This window comes from Lactuca saligna, chromosome 2, assembly GCF_052625555.1.
Source record: "Lactuca saligna cultivar CGN05327 chromosome 2, ASM5262555v1, whole genome shotgun sequence".
NCBI classification, from domain to species: Eukaryota; Viridiplantae; Streptophyta; class Magnoliopsida; order Asterales; family Asteraceae; genus Lactuca; species Lactuca saligna.
The window spans coordinates 2409228-2423252 of NC_136418.1; the positions used below are offsets into that span (position 1 = coordinate 2409228).

At 40.4% G+C, this 14025-nt stretch overlaps 1 protein-coding gene across 1 annotated transcript; it reads left to right on the top strand.

Annotated features, from left to right (window-relative positions):
• Positions 1-2572: 2572 nt before the first annotated feature.
• On the top strand, positions 2573-3532 carry LOC145028721 (putative mitochondrial protein AtMg00240). Its single transcript, XM_078977481.1, has 2 exons — positions 2573-2876; positions 3480-3532. Exons 1-2 carry the CDS (start codon positions 2573-2575, stop codon positions 3530-3532), a joined length of 357 nt encoding a protein of 118 aa, XP_078833607.1.
• The last annotated feature ends 10493 nt before the right edge of the window (positions 3533-14025 follow it).

Below are 14025 nucleotides of genomic sequence, written 5' to 3' on the forward strand. Positions count from 1 at the left end.
AGTTTGGGTTGTTACATGATATTTTTTGATGGCTTATATCATTAGCTTATTTGAAGATCGTTGTGACTTGGAGGGGGAGCTCTTCAAAGACAAGAAGTGATTCAGTTTCTTTGTTCTGAAATGGGTTTTTATGGCGGGTTTGGTTTTCATGAAGATTCTTTGGGATTACATTCGAAAATGAAGTTTAAAGACATTACTTTAGTGCTTGATTTATATATCCTAGAGCCCGTGTTTGAAGACTATTGAAGAATCAAAATTCGTGGATTGCTTCATATATTCCTCATTGCAGATCTTTTTATTTGCTAGATGCTTGTTTTGGAAGTTAAAGCATTGTCATCCATTCCATACTTTGAGGGGGAGATTGTAGGGTTTCAAAGCACTCCATGGATGATGGCAATGGGCCCCTTTGATGAATTCTAGGTTAAAAGCCCAAGACTTGTCTTTTCCTTATAAATAGTCATGTATTATTCATAATTAGGGTTAAGAGTGAGGCAAAATGTAGCCGCCACTTGAGGTTTCTTATGTAGTGTTAGATTCTTTAGTCTATGCTGAAAGTGTAATTATTCCTCATGTTTGAATAAATCGAGTGATCATTTGACATAATCTTCATATTTGTGTTTGTTCTTATTTTCCGCATCTTGTTCATCAAATCACAATTAGGGTTTTAATCCCAACACTTAACTTCGCCCAAATTCCTCTCTATTTCTGGGACGAAGCAGTAGCAACCGCATGCTTTGTTCAAAACCAAAGTATTGTATGCAAGCATCTCAATAAAACGTCATATGAAGGGATCAACAATCGCAAACCCAATGTTCATTTCTTTCATATCTTTGGATGTAGATGCTTCGTGATCAACAATAGAGATCAACTCAATAAGTTTGCACCAAAGTCTGACGAAGGTATCTTCCTTGGTTATTCCACAAACAAGGTTGCATATCGAGTGCTCATCAGAAGAACAAGGTTGATCATTGAAAGCTTTGATGTGAAATTTGATGACTCTCAAATCCGCAGGGCACCTCCGTCTACCGAAACAACTACAATCATGGAAAGCGACATTCTAGCAAATTCTAGACCTCTAAATCTAGTTGAAATCAACTATGATGATCTGTTTGATACCATTGAAATGGCGAAACTATCCGAAGTGCTAGTGTCATCCGCAGCTCAACAACAACATGCCGACGTATCTGGACCTTCTCTATCTGAAGTAGTATCACTCAATACTTCCACCTCTCCAGTTGAGGGGGGAAGCTCTACTCCGGGTATTGCTATAACCTTTGAGATTCCAGTACCTGATGCTGCTTACATTCCTGCTCGAAGTGAAGTCTCACCATCAAACGAACCTTCGGACGACTCAGATGACGAACTCATAGAGAATATTGACACTAGATCCGATCCTAGAATTGTCACTCTTTCATCTGCATTCCAGGGGGAAGCTTCTCAAGTTCTAGAGGAACTCCCATACGCAATCTAGGGGGAACCTCAATCTGTGCCAACTCCTCAAGTAAACCCAACATTAATAGATCAAGATGATTCAGCAGGATGTTCTCAAGTCCAGGGGTAACTGCCTTTCCCAACTGTAGATTCCTCTGATATCCAAGACATTCCTTCTACCGCAGCTGCTGATCATCTAATGCCACGTCTTCATGTATGGACAAAAGACCATCCACCAGGTCAAATTATCGGCAATCCATCAGCAGGTATCCAGACTCGATCTTCCAAAGATTTATCTAACCACTGCCATTACGCAACATTTATGTCTTCGGTTGAACCTCGAACGATCAAAGAAGCTTTGCTTGAACCAGACTGGATAACTCCAATGCAAGAAGAATTAGAAGAGTTTGAAAGAAACAAAGTATGGCAACTTGTTCCTCTTCCACAAGGTCATACTATTGTTGGTACAAGATGGGTTTTCAAGAACAAGCTAGACGAATCCGGCTCAGTCATCCGAAACAAGGCAAGACTTGTTGCCAAGGGATATAGTCAACTAAAAGGCATTGACTACGATGAAACGTATGCTCCGGTAGCACAAATGGAAGCCATCCAAATCTTTCTAGCATACGCAGCCCACAAAAATGTCAGGGTACACCAAATGGACGTTAAGAGTGCCTTCCTCAATGATGAACTAAAAGAAGAAGTTTACCTTCAGCAACCTCCAGGATTTGAAAATGATGAATTTCCAGACTACTGCTATAAGCTCAAAAAAGCAGTCTATGGCCTGAAACAAGCTCTAAGAGCTTGTTGTTAGACACTCTCTGAATTTCTTGTCTCATGCGGTTACAAAAGAGGAGTGATTGAACCCACATTATTCAGAAAAGCAAATGGTGACCACCTTATGATGGTACAAATATATGTGGATGATATCATTTTTGGGTCTACTGATCAAGATATGGTAGATGGATTTGCAAAGCTCATGACCAACAAATTCAAAATGAGCATGAATAGAGAGATCAACTTCTTTCTAGGTCTTCAAGTCAAACAAATTCAACAAGGAATTTTCATTCACCAAGAGAAATACATGACATAACTTCTCAAGAGCTACTCAATGGATAACTGTTGTTCTGCCAAGGTCCCTATGGCCTTCGGTTATAAGATCTCTGCTGATCCCTCTGGTGAACCTGTGGATCAGAAGACTTATAGAGGCATCATTGGTTCGTTAATGTACCTCACCGCAAGTAGACCTGAGATTGTCTTTGCAACTGGTGTATGTGCAAGATACTCGGCTGATCCAAAAGTGTCTCACATGACCGCAGCCAAACAAATTCTTCGGTATCTTAAAGGAAGCAAATCTATGGGCTTATGGTATCCTGCAGGCAACGACTTCAGTCTTAAAGCCTTCACCGATGCGGATCATGCAGGTTGTAAGCTCGATAGAAAAAGTACTTCAGGCGGATGTCAATTTCTAGGAGGAAGACTTGTAAGCTGGTCTTCAAGAAAACAAACATGTGTATCTCTATCTACTGCAGAAGCTGAATATGTGGCCGCAGCCAGCTGCTGCTCCCAAGTTCTCTGGATGAAGACACAATTACTAGACTACGGGTACAGAATGTTGTGGATACCAATTTACTGTGACTCGGAAAGTGCTATAGCTATCTCTCAAAATCCTATTCAGCACTCCAAGACGAAACACATTGAGTTACGGTACCATTTCATCAAAGATCTTATTCTGAAAGGTAATATTGAACTCATCTTTGTTCCTACTCATGAAGAGATTGCTGATGTTTTTACAAAAGCTCTTGACTCTTCAAAACTCAATACATTCTTACAAATGTTGGGAATGATTAATCCGGACCCGTAGTTCTTTTTGAAGTGTTAGCTACCGTAGACCGTCCTTGGTCTCCATTGCGGTTCTAACTGAGAATTACATATGATAGATGGTTTTGATACCGCAATCTAGGTACCGCAACCGTATGTCATATGTACCTCTCATTGGTCTTAATGTTCCTTTAATTCTAACTTTCATACATGTGTTTGTCTCACAGATTCTCTGAAATTTTTCTTTCTCATCTGCGATGGAGTTTCTCAACAACATTGATGATTTCATCCGCAACCACCTCAAATAAATTCAAACCGATTCATTAACTCTTGAATCCTTGTGTGCTATTTAATGATCCTTCATTAAATAAAATACAAACATTCCCTTTAGAAACTGTCACTTTACCTTTCTTAATAAACCATGTATCAGACCTATTTTAGGGATGATGCCAAAAAAGAATGATTCCCAAATCAATCCTTTTTCAACTTGTCCTTTCCTCTCCCAAACACGTCCAATCAGTTCCAACATTCTCTCTCATCAACCCACGATTACCTGATGTATTACCATGCGTCCAGTCCACCATTAAATGCAAAATCTCCTTTTAAGATTTCTCAAATCTCTTCAAAACCCGTTTCATATTCGTGTGGTTGAGATTTAATCCCAGAATCGTTGATTCCCCGCAAAACCCCATTCAACTTCTTACCCCTTTTATCTTTTACCTAGGGTTGAAATCCTTTTACCCCCTTTATAAACCCACCTTCTTCTCTATAATCGTTTACGCTCTCTGTTAATCGATTACTCTCTCAACTCTCCAAGAACTCACAAAAACTCTCAAGAACTTCAATCTCACAACTCTCAATGGCGAAATCTGGTGCATCCAAGAAGCAATCCAAGGTTTCAAGCTCGATGAATCAAACCGGTTCCACATCAGCAACAATCGCTTCAAGCAACTTCAGAGATGTATTTGATGATCATCCTTCTTACAATGCTCCAACAAAACTGGTGATCAAGCATCTCAAGAACCACATCCTATTTGGTCCGTTCGACGCATTCACCGATGTTATTACCGTTTCTACACTTTTTAAGTGTCCTCTGTCTGCATACAGACCACTGGAAACCCCCCAAGAAGTCCATCTGAACCTCATCAACGATTCCCTAGTCATCTTGACCAAAGAAAAATTCTTAACCTCCATTAACCTGTTAATCCATCCCTCCATCAAAATATTCACTCCATCCTTATCCGATATCACTACCGCACTCTACCAAATGGGTTACCAGAAACCAATCCGAGGTATTCGTGAGTTTAAGAAGAATCAGCTGCCTGCGGTTTCGCAGTTTGTATGCCACTTTGTCATCCGTTGTCTGTCTGGCAGAACTGGAGGCATCGACAACATGGGACTCAAGCTCCTTGAACTTGTGTGGAGCATCTTCACCAGTCGTGATGTCAACTACGGTCAAATTCTTTGGGATGATTTCCTCCAGTACATTACCTAAGAACAACCAAAGGAAAACCCAAATGAGCTCACTTTTGCTCGCTTTTGGTCTCTGTGTATTTCTGATCTGCATGCGGATGCTGGTCTCGACATGGGAAGTGACATCAATTTCTTTGTCACTAAGGATCTCAAAAGGTATACGTCGTCCTCTGATCAAACTATTTTTGGACCTATCCGCAGGCTACCCACACACATTCTTTCACTGCTTGGTCTTGAGACTGCGGATGTCTCAAATCATATTGAGGCCACGGAGGGTATTATCCCATACTCTTCTACTCCACCTCTTCCCTCTTCAACTATTCTTCCTGAGGGTACCGTAGCCCCCTCTGCCACTACACTTTCTAACCTTTCTCAACGGAGAAAAACAGTAGCTTCTAAAAAGAAAGCTACAACACCCAAAAAGAAAGCCCCAAAACAAACCGCACCCTCCAAGAAACGCAAAACCCAAACCACCACTGTATCGAGCAGTGACTCTGAGGAAGATAGACTACCCATATATATCCTCAAGAAACGAAAGACAACCGAAACCACTAGCCATATGCGTTACCGGACTGATACTGAAGCCTCTCAACAGGTTCCGGTAGTCCTTAGGATGGCCGCACATCCATTCAATGACACTATCGAATACCACTAAACCTCATCCTGTGAGATTGTTTCATCATCATCTTCTTCTGAATGTGGAGACAGCCCCCCAGTTGTATCTCAAGAAGATAGAATTGGTAATCGCCCTAAGGTCTCCAGGGCTTCCCGGCTGCACATCTTTTCTTCTGAGGAGTTAGACTCCATACTCTTGCAAGTATCCCAAACACTACAAACACCAATCCATCCGCAGGGCATCTCTTTCGCTCATGCCAGAACTGGGTCGAGGCCAAACTTGACCACGGGTCAAGGAGACCACGGAAGCCTAGGAAATCCTACTCTGCTTACATCTCTATCAGGTGGTTTAGGCACGGTGAACACTAATGTGCATGGATCCGTGAACCCAAGGGACACCTTGGTGCGACAACAAGGAATTGACGATGCAGACTCAAATGACTCTTGGAGTCGGTATCAACCAACCACTGATGCTGAAATCAAGAAGTATGATGCTTTCAAAAGGGAATTCCAAGCCTGCAAGGAGTAGCAGGTCAAAAAACAACAGTAGAAGGAACAAGAAATTCTGTCAGCGGCCAGGTACTGGGCAAATGCCATCAACAACGCCCACACTGCTGCCACAATTCTAAAGGTTCAGACTTGGATGGACCAAATGGTTGAAAATGTGCTGAAAGCTCAAGCCTCAATCGCAGCCGTAGGTACATCTAATGTTCCTCCCACTTCAACTCCTGTTCAACCTACTGCAGTCAACCCATCTCAAGACGAAGAGCCAGCTATTGAACTCAGCTCGGCCCCAACCTTCGGTTTTGACGATGAAGACATCCAAGAGGTCAACAAACCGAATCCCTCAGATGACGACCTCATGATGTTCGAGGAAGAAGAAGAATCCAGTGGTTCTGAGCACTCCACTTCAAAGCCCAAAGAAAAGAAGAAGAAAAATAAGAAAGATGTGGTCACTCGCAAAGAATGCCTCAACCTTCAAACCAAAGTTGATCAAAGTTTGGCTGCAGTTAAGCCTACCCAACCTCCACCAAAAGATATCCCAGGTCCGCAATCCCTAATTGAACGCATCGAACGACTTGAAATGAGAGAGCGTATGGCCGCTGAGCGCATCTGTCTCAAAGTCAAGATGGGGATTCGATCTCTCGACACCAACCGTAGGGCCGACCATCAAGATTCCATGGTCGCAGCGGAACGCCTCATCACTGAGGTAACCGCAATCAAACAAGGCTTACAAACAGCCATTGCGGATCAAGCTGCCCAGTCCCAAAAGGCAATAGAGGAAACTCATACTACCTATGAGTCCATGATTTATGTCCTTCATGCAACAATCACCCGCATGCAAAAATCCCTCACATCCAACTTTCATGGACTAGAGATACTTCAACTCACAAAGGACATTCACAAGCTGCTCTTTAACTCTGCCATTCCAAACAACTCCCAACTGGCCGAATCAATGAAAGCACACTTTGTTGAGGTTTGTGCCAAAGTTGATGGACTGAAACAATGGCTTGAGGAAGCACCAGGGTTGCATTCCTCAAGAGGGGGAAGTGATCAAGAAGGTGATCGAACAGATACATCCATCCGTCAGAGCCCTCCAATCACCACACATAAAATTCCCACTCCGTAGCCTTCTCCTCCACTATCTCAAAATATTCCATCTCCCCACTCATCACCCAAAAACAACATAAACCGTCCGCTGAAGCCTCCTTACCTAAAGAATCTTGAGGAACATATGTCTTCAGAAAGCTCTACAGATTCTCCTATTACTGCCCAAAGGAAACATGACTGGAAAGCAACCAAGTTAGCCGAAATTATATGGAGAGAATGCAGTTTTGACACTATGATTGATGAATCGTTGATCAAATCATGGGTCAATGCTCTCCGCAGGCTACTTGATGAAGACTACACTCCCCACCTCAGATATGCTGAACCACCATCAGATGGTTATTGGGATATTCCAATATCTCCCAATGCCAAGTACTTTGCTGTATTTGATTCCTTTGACCGCAGTCTTCCTGATCACAAGTGTCTGCCAATGGAATTCGAAAGACTGACTCGCTTCTATGCGAAGCATGGCTCTTTAGTGGAAAACATTTGGTCTAACGGTAGACCATCCGCAGTGAAGAACTACAAGATGCGGAAGTTTATGAAAGCAGACTTTGCTCAATTCACTCTGACCAGAAGAGAGCATGCTTACATCCGCACCCAGGAAGACTTCCCCTGGATGAACCCTGAAGAAATATTTCTCATTGCCAGAGTTTTTCAGAACAAGGAAGAGAAACATCCTAAGATGCAAATACCTCTCGACAAAGCCAAATCCTTCCTCAAGGAAATTTTCTGTGACTTTGCGAAGATTGATGCGGACATCCACCCCACCATCCTCAAGAAATTTGGCCTTCCACCACTTAAACCAATTTCAATGCTTACAGAAGGTTTTGAAGAAAGATCTCTTGGCGCAACCAACTTCCCAGAACTTGGCATCATATTCAAACGGAAGACAGACAATGTCAAATATTTCATTCCGATGAATGCCATGCATCGCCTGCCCAAGAAGCAACTTGACATATGCAAGACCACAATAGAAAGATCAAAGCACACTACTGCTGAAGTCAAGTTTGAGATCTCCAGAAGAATCATGTGGCTGGAAAATGTTAGAAAATTTTGGTGGATTTTGATCAAGTTCCTCAAACTTGATAACTGAACCAAAGTTAAAAAGGTCAATTAGGGGGAAATTGTTGAAACATAAAAGTGACCCTTTTAAACTTATCTACCGCAACGGTTCAGTACCTACAGCCAATTCAGCACCGGAGTCAATCTCTACAACTGTGACTGCAACCATTCTCCATCAGCAACCATATCAGCATCCAGAGTATTCAAGTCTTTCCTATCCATAGTCTTAGTTATTTCTTTTACTATGTAATTCACTCTATTGTCCAGCATTCCTTGCACGGCTGCTAATAGAGTTGTTCTTTTCTAAACTCTATAAATAGAGACACTTTCTTATGTATTATGTAATTGTGATATATCTGAGTGTGAAAACTCTTAACTTCTCAATACACAAGGTTTCTCATTCAGTTATCTTTCTTATCTTCATCAGTTATCTTTCTTATCTTCATCACACTCAAACTGCTACTGGAACATAACCTCTCTTCGGAGCAAGTCTTCTAGACTTAATCACTAAACTTGATCTCGCTTACTAACTTGGAGTGATTGTATTCCTTGTTATGAATCAGTTTAAGTGTATTCTTGATATAACTTTTGTCATTTATCATTCTTTACTTTCCGCAACTAATATCTAACTATCTAACTTTATTATTGTTGAGCTTTTAGATCCTTAGAGATTAACTTTTCTGCAACTTACTTGTTCTAACGTTTGTTCAAGTGTGTCTCCAGGTTTTCCTCTCAACAATTCCATGTACAGGGAATCACACAAGAGTCAGTTCATTTATGAGTCTATACTAGTACATTACATGTTACATGAATACGTTTACATAGATACACTTACATGAATACGTTTACATAGATACACATACATGAATACGTTTACATAGATACGCTTACATGAATACGTTTACATAGATATGCTTAGATGAGTACGTTTACATAGATAATATATGATGAGTTACTATTACATATTATATGTGTAGATACTATTATATAGTTCTCCTTCTTATCTTTAGCTTATGATACAATCACATAATCGACGAGATAGATTGGACTTTATATCCTAGTACCAAAGGATACTTTGTGGGACTAACCATTCCTATCAACACTGTTAGCTATAGAGGTAAATGCACATCTACGGATGTCTTCGGTTGATACCATTACAGGTATACTTTAAGGGAGTAACTATTCCTACACCCAACTGTTAGCAACAGAGGTAAATGTACATCTACGAATGTCTTAGGTTAACACTGTTAGTTATCCTAGTACAAAAGGATAATACTTAGGCTATTATATTATTTCTTCCTTTACTTTGTGACACATTCACATGATCGACAAGGTAGGATATATTTGATATAGATAACTATTTTCCTTATTACCTTTATATTGTGACTCATACACATAAACGATGAGGTATACTATAGTTTTATACTAATAGTTAAACAGGGAAAAAGCATCACATATACAGAGATGCTTACTTTCAAAACAATAGTGTCTTGGTAGAAGACTACATTCAAAACAGTAGGGTCTTGGTAGAAGACTACTTTCAAAACAGTAGGGTCTTGGTAGAAGACTACTTTCAAAACAGTAGGGTCTTGCTAGAAGACTACTTTCAAAACAGTAGGGTCTTGGTAGAAGACTACTTTCAAAACAGTAGGGTCTTGGTAGAAGACTACTTTCAAAACAGTAGGGTCTTGGTAGAAGACTTCTTTTATAGGGATCATATGGATTTCTAGGGTTATAAATGCTTTCCATTACTTACAAACATTTACATACTTATACGAACTTTCTTTCAAATCAATGTCAAGACTTTCATTACAAGTTTTACAAATCAAAGACACATTAATACTTATGAATTCACCAGCTTTTTGGCTGATACTCGCTTTCAAAATAACTTGTATTCTCAGGTCACAAATAGACAGGTACGACGACCAGGTTTTGTGAAGACGGAGCAGTCCAGACTCGTCCTATTTTTTGATTATTCATTTTAATGTTGTCTTATACTAAAAGAACACACTTGTAATTAAAATTATACTATTAATGCAATGGATGATGTTGTTGCTTGTTTACTACTTTACAATGTTGTGATACATTACATGACGTCCTTCGCCCCAGAACGTTTCCGGCGTTCTCGGTTTTGGGGTGTGACAGCTAGGCGCAACCTTTAACAGGGTTGCGCAGGTTTTGTTGCCAATGTTATGGATAACCGGGAGGCGGGTAAGGCGGCAGTGGTCGATGTGTCGATGGTATGAGAGTTTGCAGATGTATTCCCCGAGGAGTTGCATGGGATACCTCCGGAGAGGCAGGTAGAGTTCAGGATTGACCTAGTCCCTAGTGCGACTCCGATAGCCAAGGCACCGTATCAGTTAGCTCTTCCAGAGATGTAGGAGGTATCTACATAGCTGCATGAGCTGTTAGACAAAGGATTCAATAGACCGATCAGTTCACCCTGGGGAGCCCCGATTATGTTTGTGAAGAAGAAGGACGGGTTGAATTGGATGTGTATTGACTATCAGGAGTTGAATAAGGTAACGGTGAAGAATCGTTACCCACTTCCGAGGATCGATGACCTCTTCGATTAACTACATGGAGCATCTTGGTTCTCCAAGATCGATTTGCGTTCAGGGTATCATCAGATGAGGGTCAGAGAGGAGGATGTGCACAAGACTACTTTTCGGACGCGTTATGGCCACTATGCGTTCACGATGATGCCTTTCGGGCTCACCAATGCTCCTACCGCATTCATGGATCTCATGAACCGCATGTGCAGACTGATGTTGGATCGGTCTGTGAAAGTTTTCATTGATGACATCTTGGTTTATTCCAAGATGCAAGAGCAGTATGAGGAGCACTTGCGAGAGGTTTTAGATTCTTTGAGGAGGGAGAGCCTGTATGCTAAGTTCTCCGAGTGTGAGTTCTGGTTGCGCGATCTAGTCAAGGTGGAGGCCGTGATGAGGTGGGAGGTTCCAAGGTCTCCATCTGATATTTGGAGCTTGCTGGGACTGGCAGGCTACTATCGGAGGTTCATTCAGGACTTCTCCAAGAGAGTTGTGCCCCTGACCCGGTTGTCAAGGAAAGTTGTGGTCTTTCACTGGGGGCCTGAGCAGCAGGCCGCATTTGAGACGTTGAGACAGAGATTGTGCAAGGCGCCAATCTTAGCCCTACCATAGGGCATGGAGGAATTTGTGGTATACTGTGATGCTTCCATCTCGTGTTTGGGCGTGGTATTCATGCAGAGGGGCCATGTTATGACTTACGCTTCGAGACAGCTGAAGCCTCATAAGGCGAATTACCCGACACATGAGTTGGAGCTGGGGGATGTTGCTTTTGCGCTCAAGATTTGGCGTCATTACCTCTATGGGGTTCGTTGTTGTTGGATAAGGTGTCTAAGTCCATAACTTATTTGGTATATACTTGACCCGACCCGACATGGTCCATTTGGGTTGCACTTCACCCGAACTATTTATGGATAATTTTATGAGATTTATACACATATGTTTATTAATATATTGTAAGTTATAATATATTAATATGAAGTTATGTTATTTAATTAGTCTTAGTCTTAAATTAATTATGAATTAATTTAGAGATTAAAAGGAGGACTAATTAGATTATGGGCTATTGGTTTTATATGGTGTGGGCTAACACTCATTTGTTAATGGGCTAGGCTTATATGGAAGTCCATGGATGATCCATGGAGCTTTTAACCCATGGATCCTTGGAAAAGGAAAGGTCATGGGTTATTAGGGTTTCACCCTAACCATGCACACTATATAAGCATGCTTATGTTGCATGAAATAGCCACTAGTGTGTGTGCTTGTGTGTGGCCGAAAATTACAAGTGTGTATAAACTCTCTCAAAGTTTTCCAAGTGTTTGTGGTGATTTGTGATTTCCATTTGAGGCATTCACACTGTTGGTGCTTGGCTCTCAAACTCCAAGGAATCAAACTCATCAAAAGGTATGTAATCTCATCTAACTCTTTTATGTTTAAAAGTACCCCATGCCATGTTAGATAGGTTATGAACCTTGGAAAATTATTATTTTGCATGTATTTAGAAAAACATAGATCCAAGGTTTATTAGGGTTGCATGCACACTTAGGAAGTGTTAGATTACTCAAAACCCAACAGTGGTATCAGAGCCTAGGCTTGCTTGTTTGATACTTGATGCAAAATAGTGAAAAAAGTTGAAATTGTTGCTGTCTGGCTGATGGACTCGCCGAGTACATGGGGGGACTCGCCGAGTTCATGTGTAATATCATCCTACTCGGCGAGTTGGTTCGTGCACTCGGCGAGTATGAGCCTTAGAATGCAGAATTTCTACTTTTGTTGCTGGAAATGGAGTAGAAACATTACCCTAAACTGTTTTGGTGTTTTAAAACTTGTTTTAGTTGGTGTAATGGTTGTTCTAATCCATTTACAATAGCATATATCAAAATTTCATGCTTTGTATGTGTTCATATAATTCTTGAAACTTTGATAATCATGTTCATGTTCTTATGAATTTAGAAGATGATAGGAATTATTTGCTGAATTGTTTAGGATTAATTCTTGATCATTTATGTGTTTTAATGCAGTCCATAATTTGCCCTCAAGTTATGGATATCCAAAGGCCACTTGTTTTAAACACACATTTAAAACACATAAGTTACATGAAAATGAAGAGTCTTCATTTTATGAACCTTTAATTCATAAGTTATGAAATGAAAAGTTTTGGATAGTTACAAAACTTGCCCTCAAGTTTTGGAATTTGTAAACTTTCACACACTTTAATAAACTTTAATTCCAACCCTTAGAGTTTTAATAGTTAAAATTCAACCCTTATACTATTTATAACATTAATGGTTAATTATTATTATTATTATATATATATATATATATATATATATATATATATATGTATATGTATAGGAATAAGTCGTTTTACCGTTAGTAGGCCTCATTCACGAAGCCGGTCTATAAGGGGGGTATAAGGTTGTTGCCTATAAAATGGCAGCTTAATGGGTGTCCACTCTCACCCACCGCTTCCTTGATCGGTGGAGGGTCGTTAGCCGAACGGGTAGGACAATGATTTTAAATCCTCATTAAAAGTATAATGATTATCATAAAGTAACTAAATATTTTTAATTCCCAATCTTAGTTACTTTAGGAAAATGTGAACATGGTGCTAGTCCATGGAATTCACACTTTTTACCTTACCAAGTCGTTGGTGGAGCATGTGTGGTTGACCGGCACACTAAGTTGGACTAGTAAGGATCACGAAGGGTGACTTAATGTTTGTCATAGATCAATGGAGCGTGTGTGGTTAACCAGCACATTGATTAGGTTATAATATTAAGGGTACCAAGTGAATTAGCATGGTTATTCACACCTTGTTTTGTGACCCTCGGCATCCCAGTCACAAAATTTGAGAGGGCACACTCGAGATTGAAACATGCCATTTAAAAGTTCAATGAATCTCAAAAGATCTGGGAGTTTCAAATCCAATTAAAACCTAATTAATTATTTCATTTTTCATGGTGGAAATTGGTGAATCGTCATTCGCCTACTTTCAAATATTCTATAGCTTGTATTACGGCATCCCTCTTCCAAGTTATAAAATATTGTGTTGGATCCGAGCCTTAATATTTCATATTGGGTGTTATATTAAGGATTTTGAATCAACTAAATTGATTATCTCCCATTATAGATGTCTGGTTCAGATAACTATGATCTTCCCAAATCGCTTGGAAAAAGTTTTCCTCTTGAAGATGATGTCCCTCAATATCATGCTTCACTTCCTCCACCTCCTCCATTTATTCTCCCTGACCCACAAGCTCGAAGACTTGAAAAGTTCAAGATCACTCAAACCCTACTGGCAATGAAACATAAAGATGGAAACCCTGTGTTTACTCATGTCTTAGAAATGAAGTCACACATGGACAGGTTGAGAATGTTAGGTGTCGATATCTCAAGGAAGTTGGCTGCTGACTGGGTTCTTCAGACACTTCCGGAGTCATATAGTGAGTTCATTGAGAAC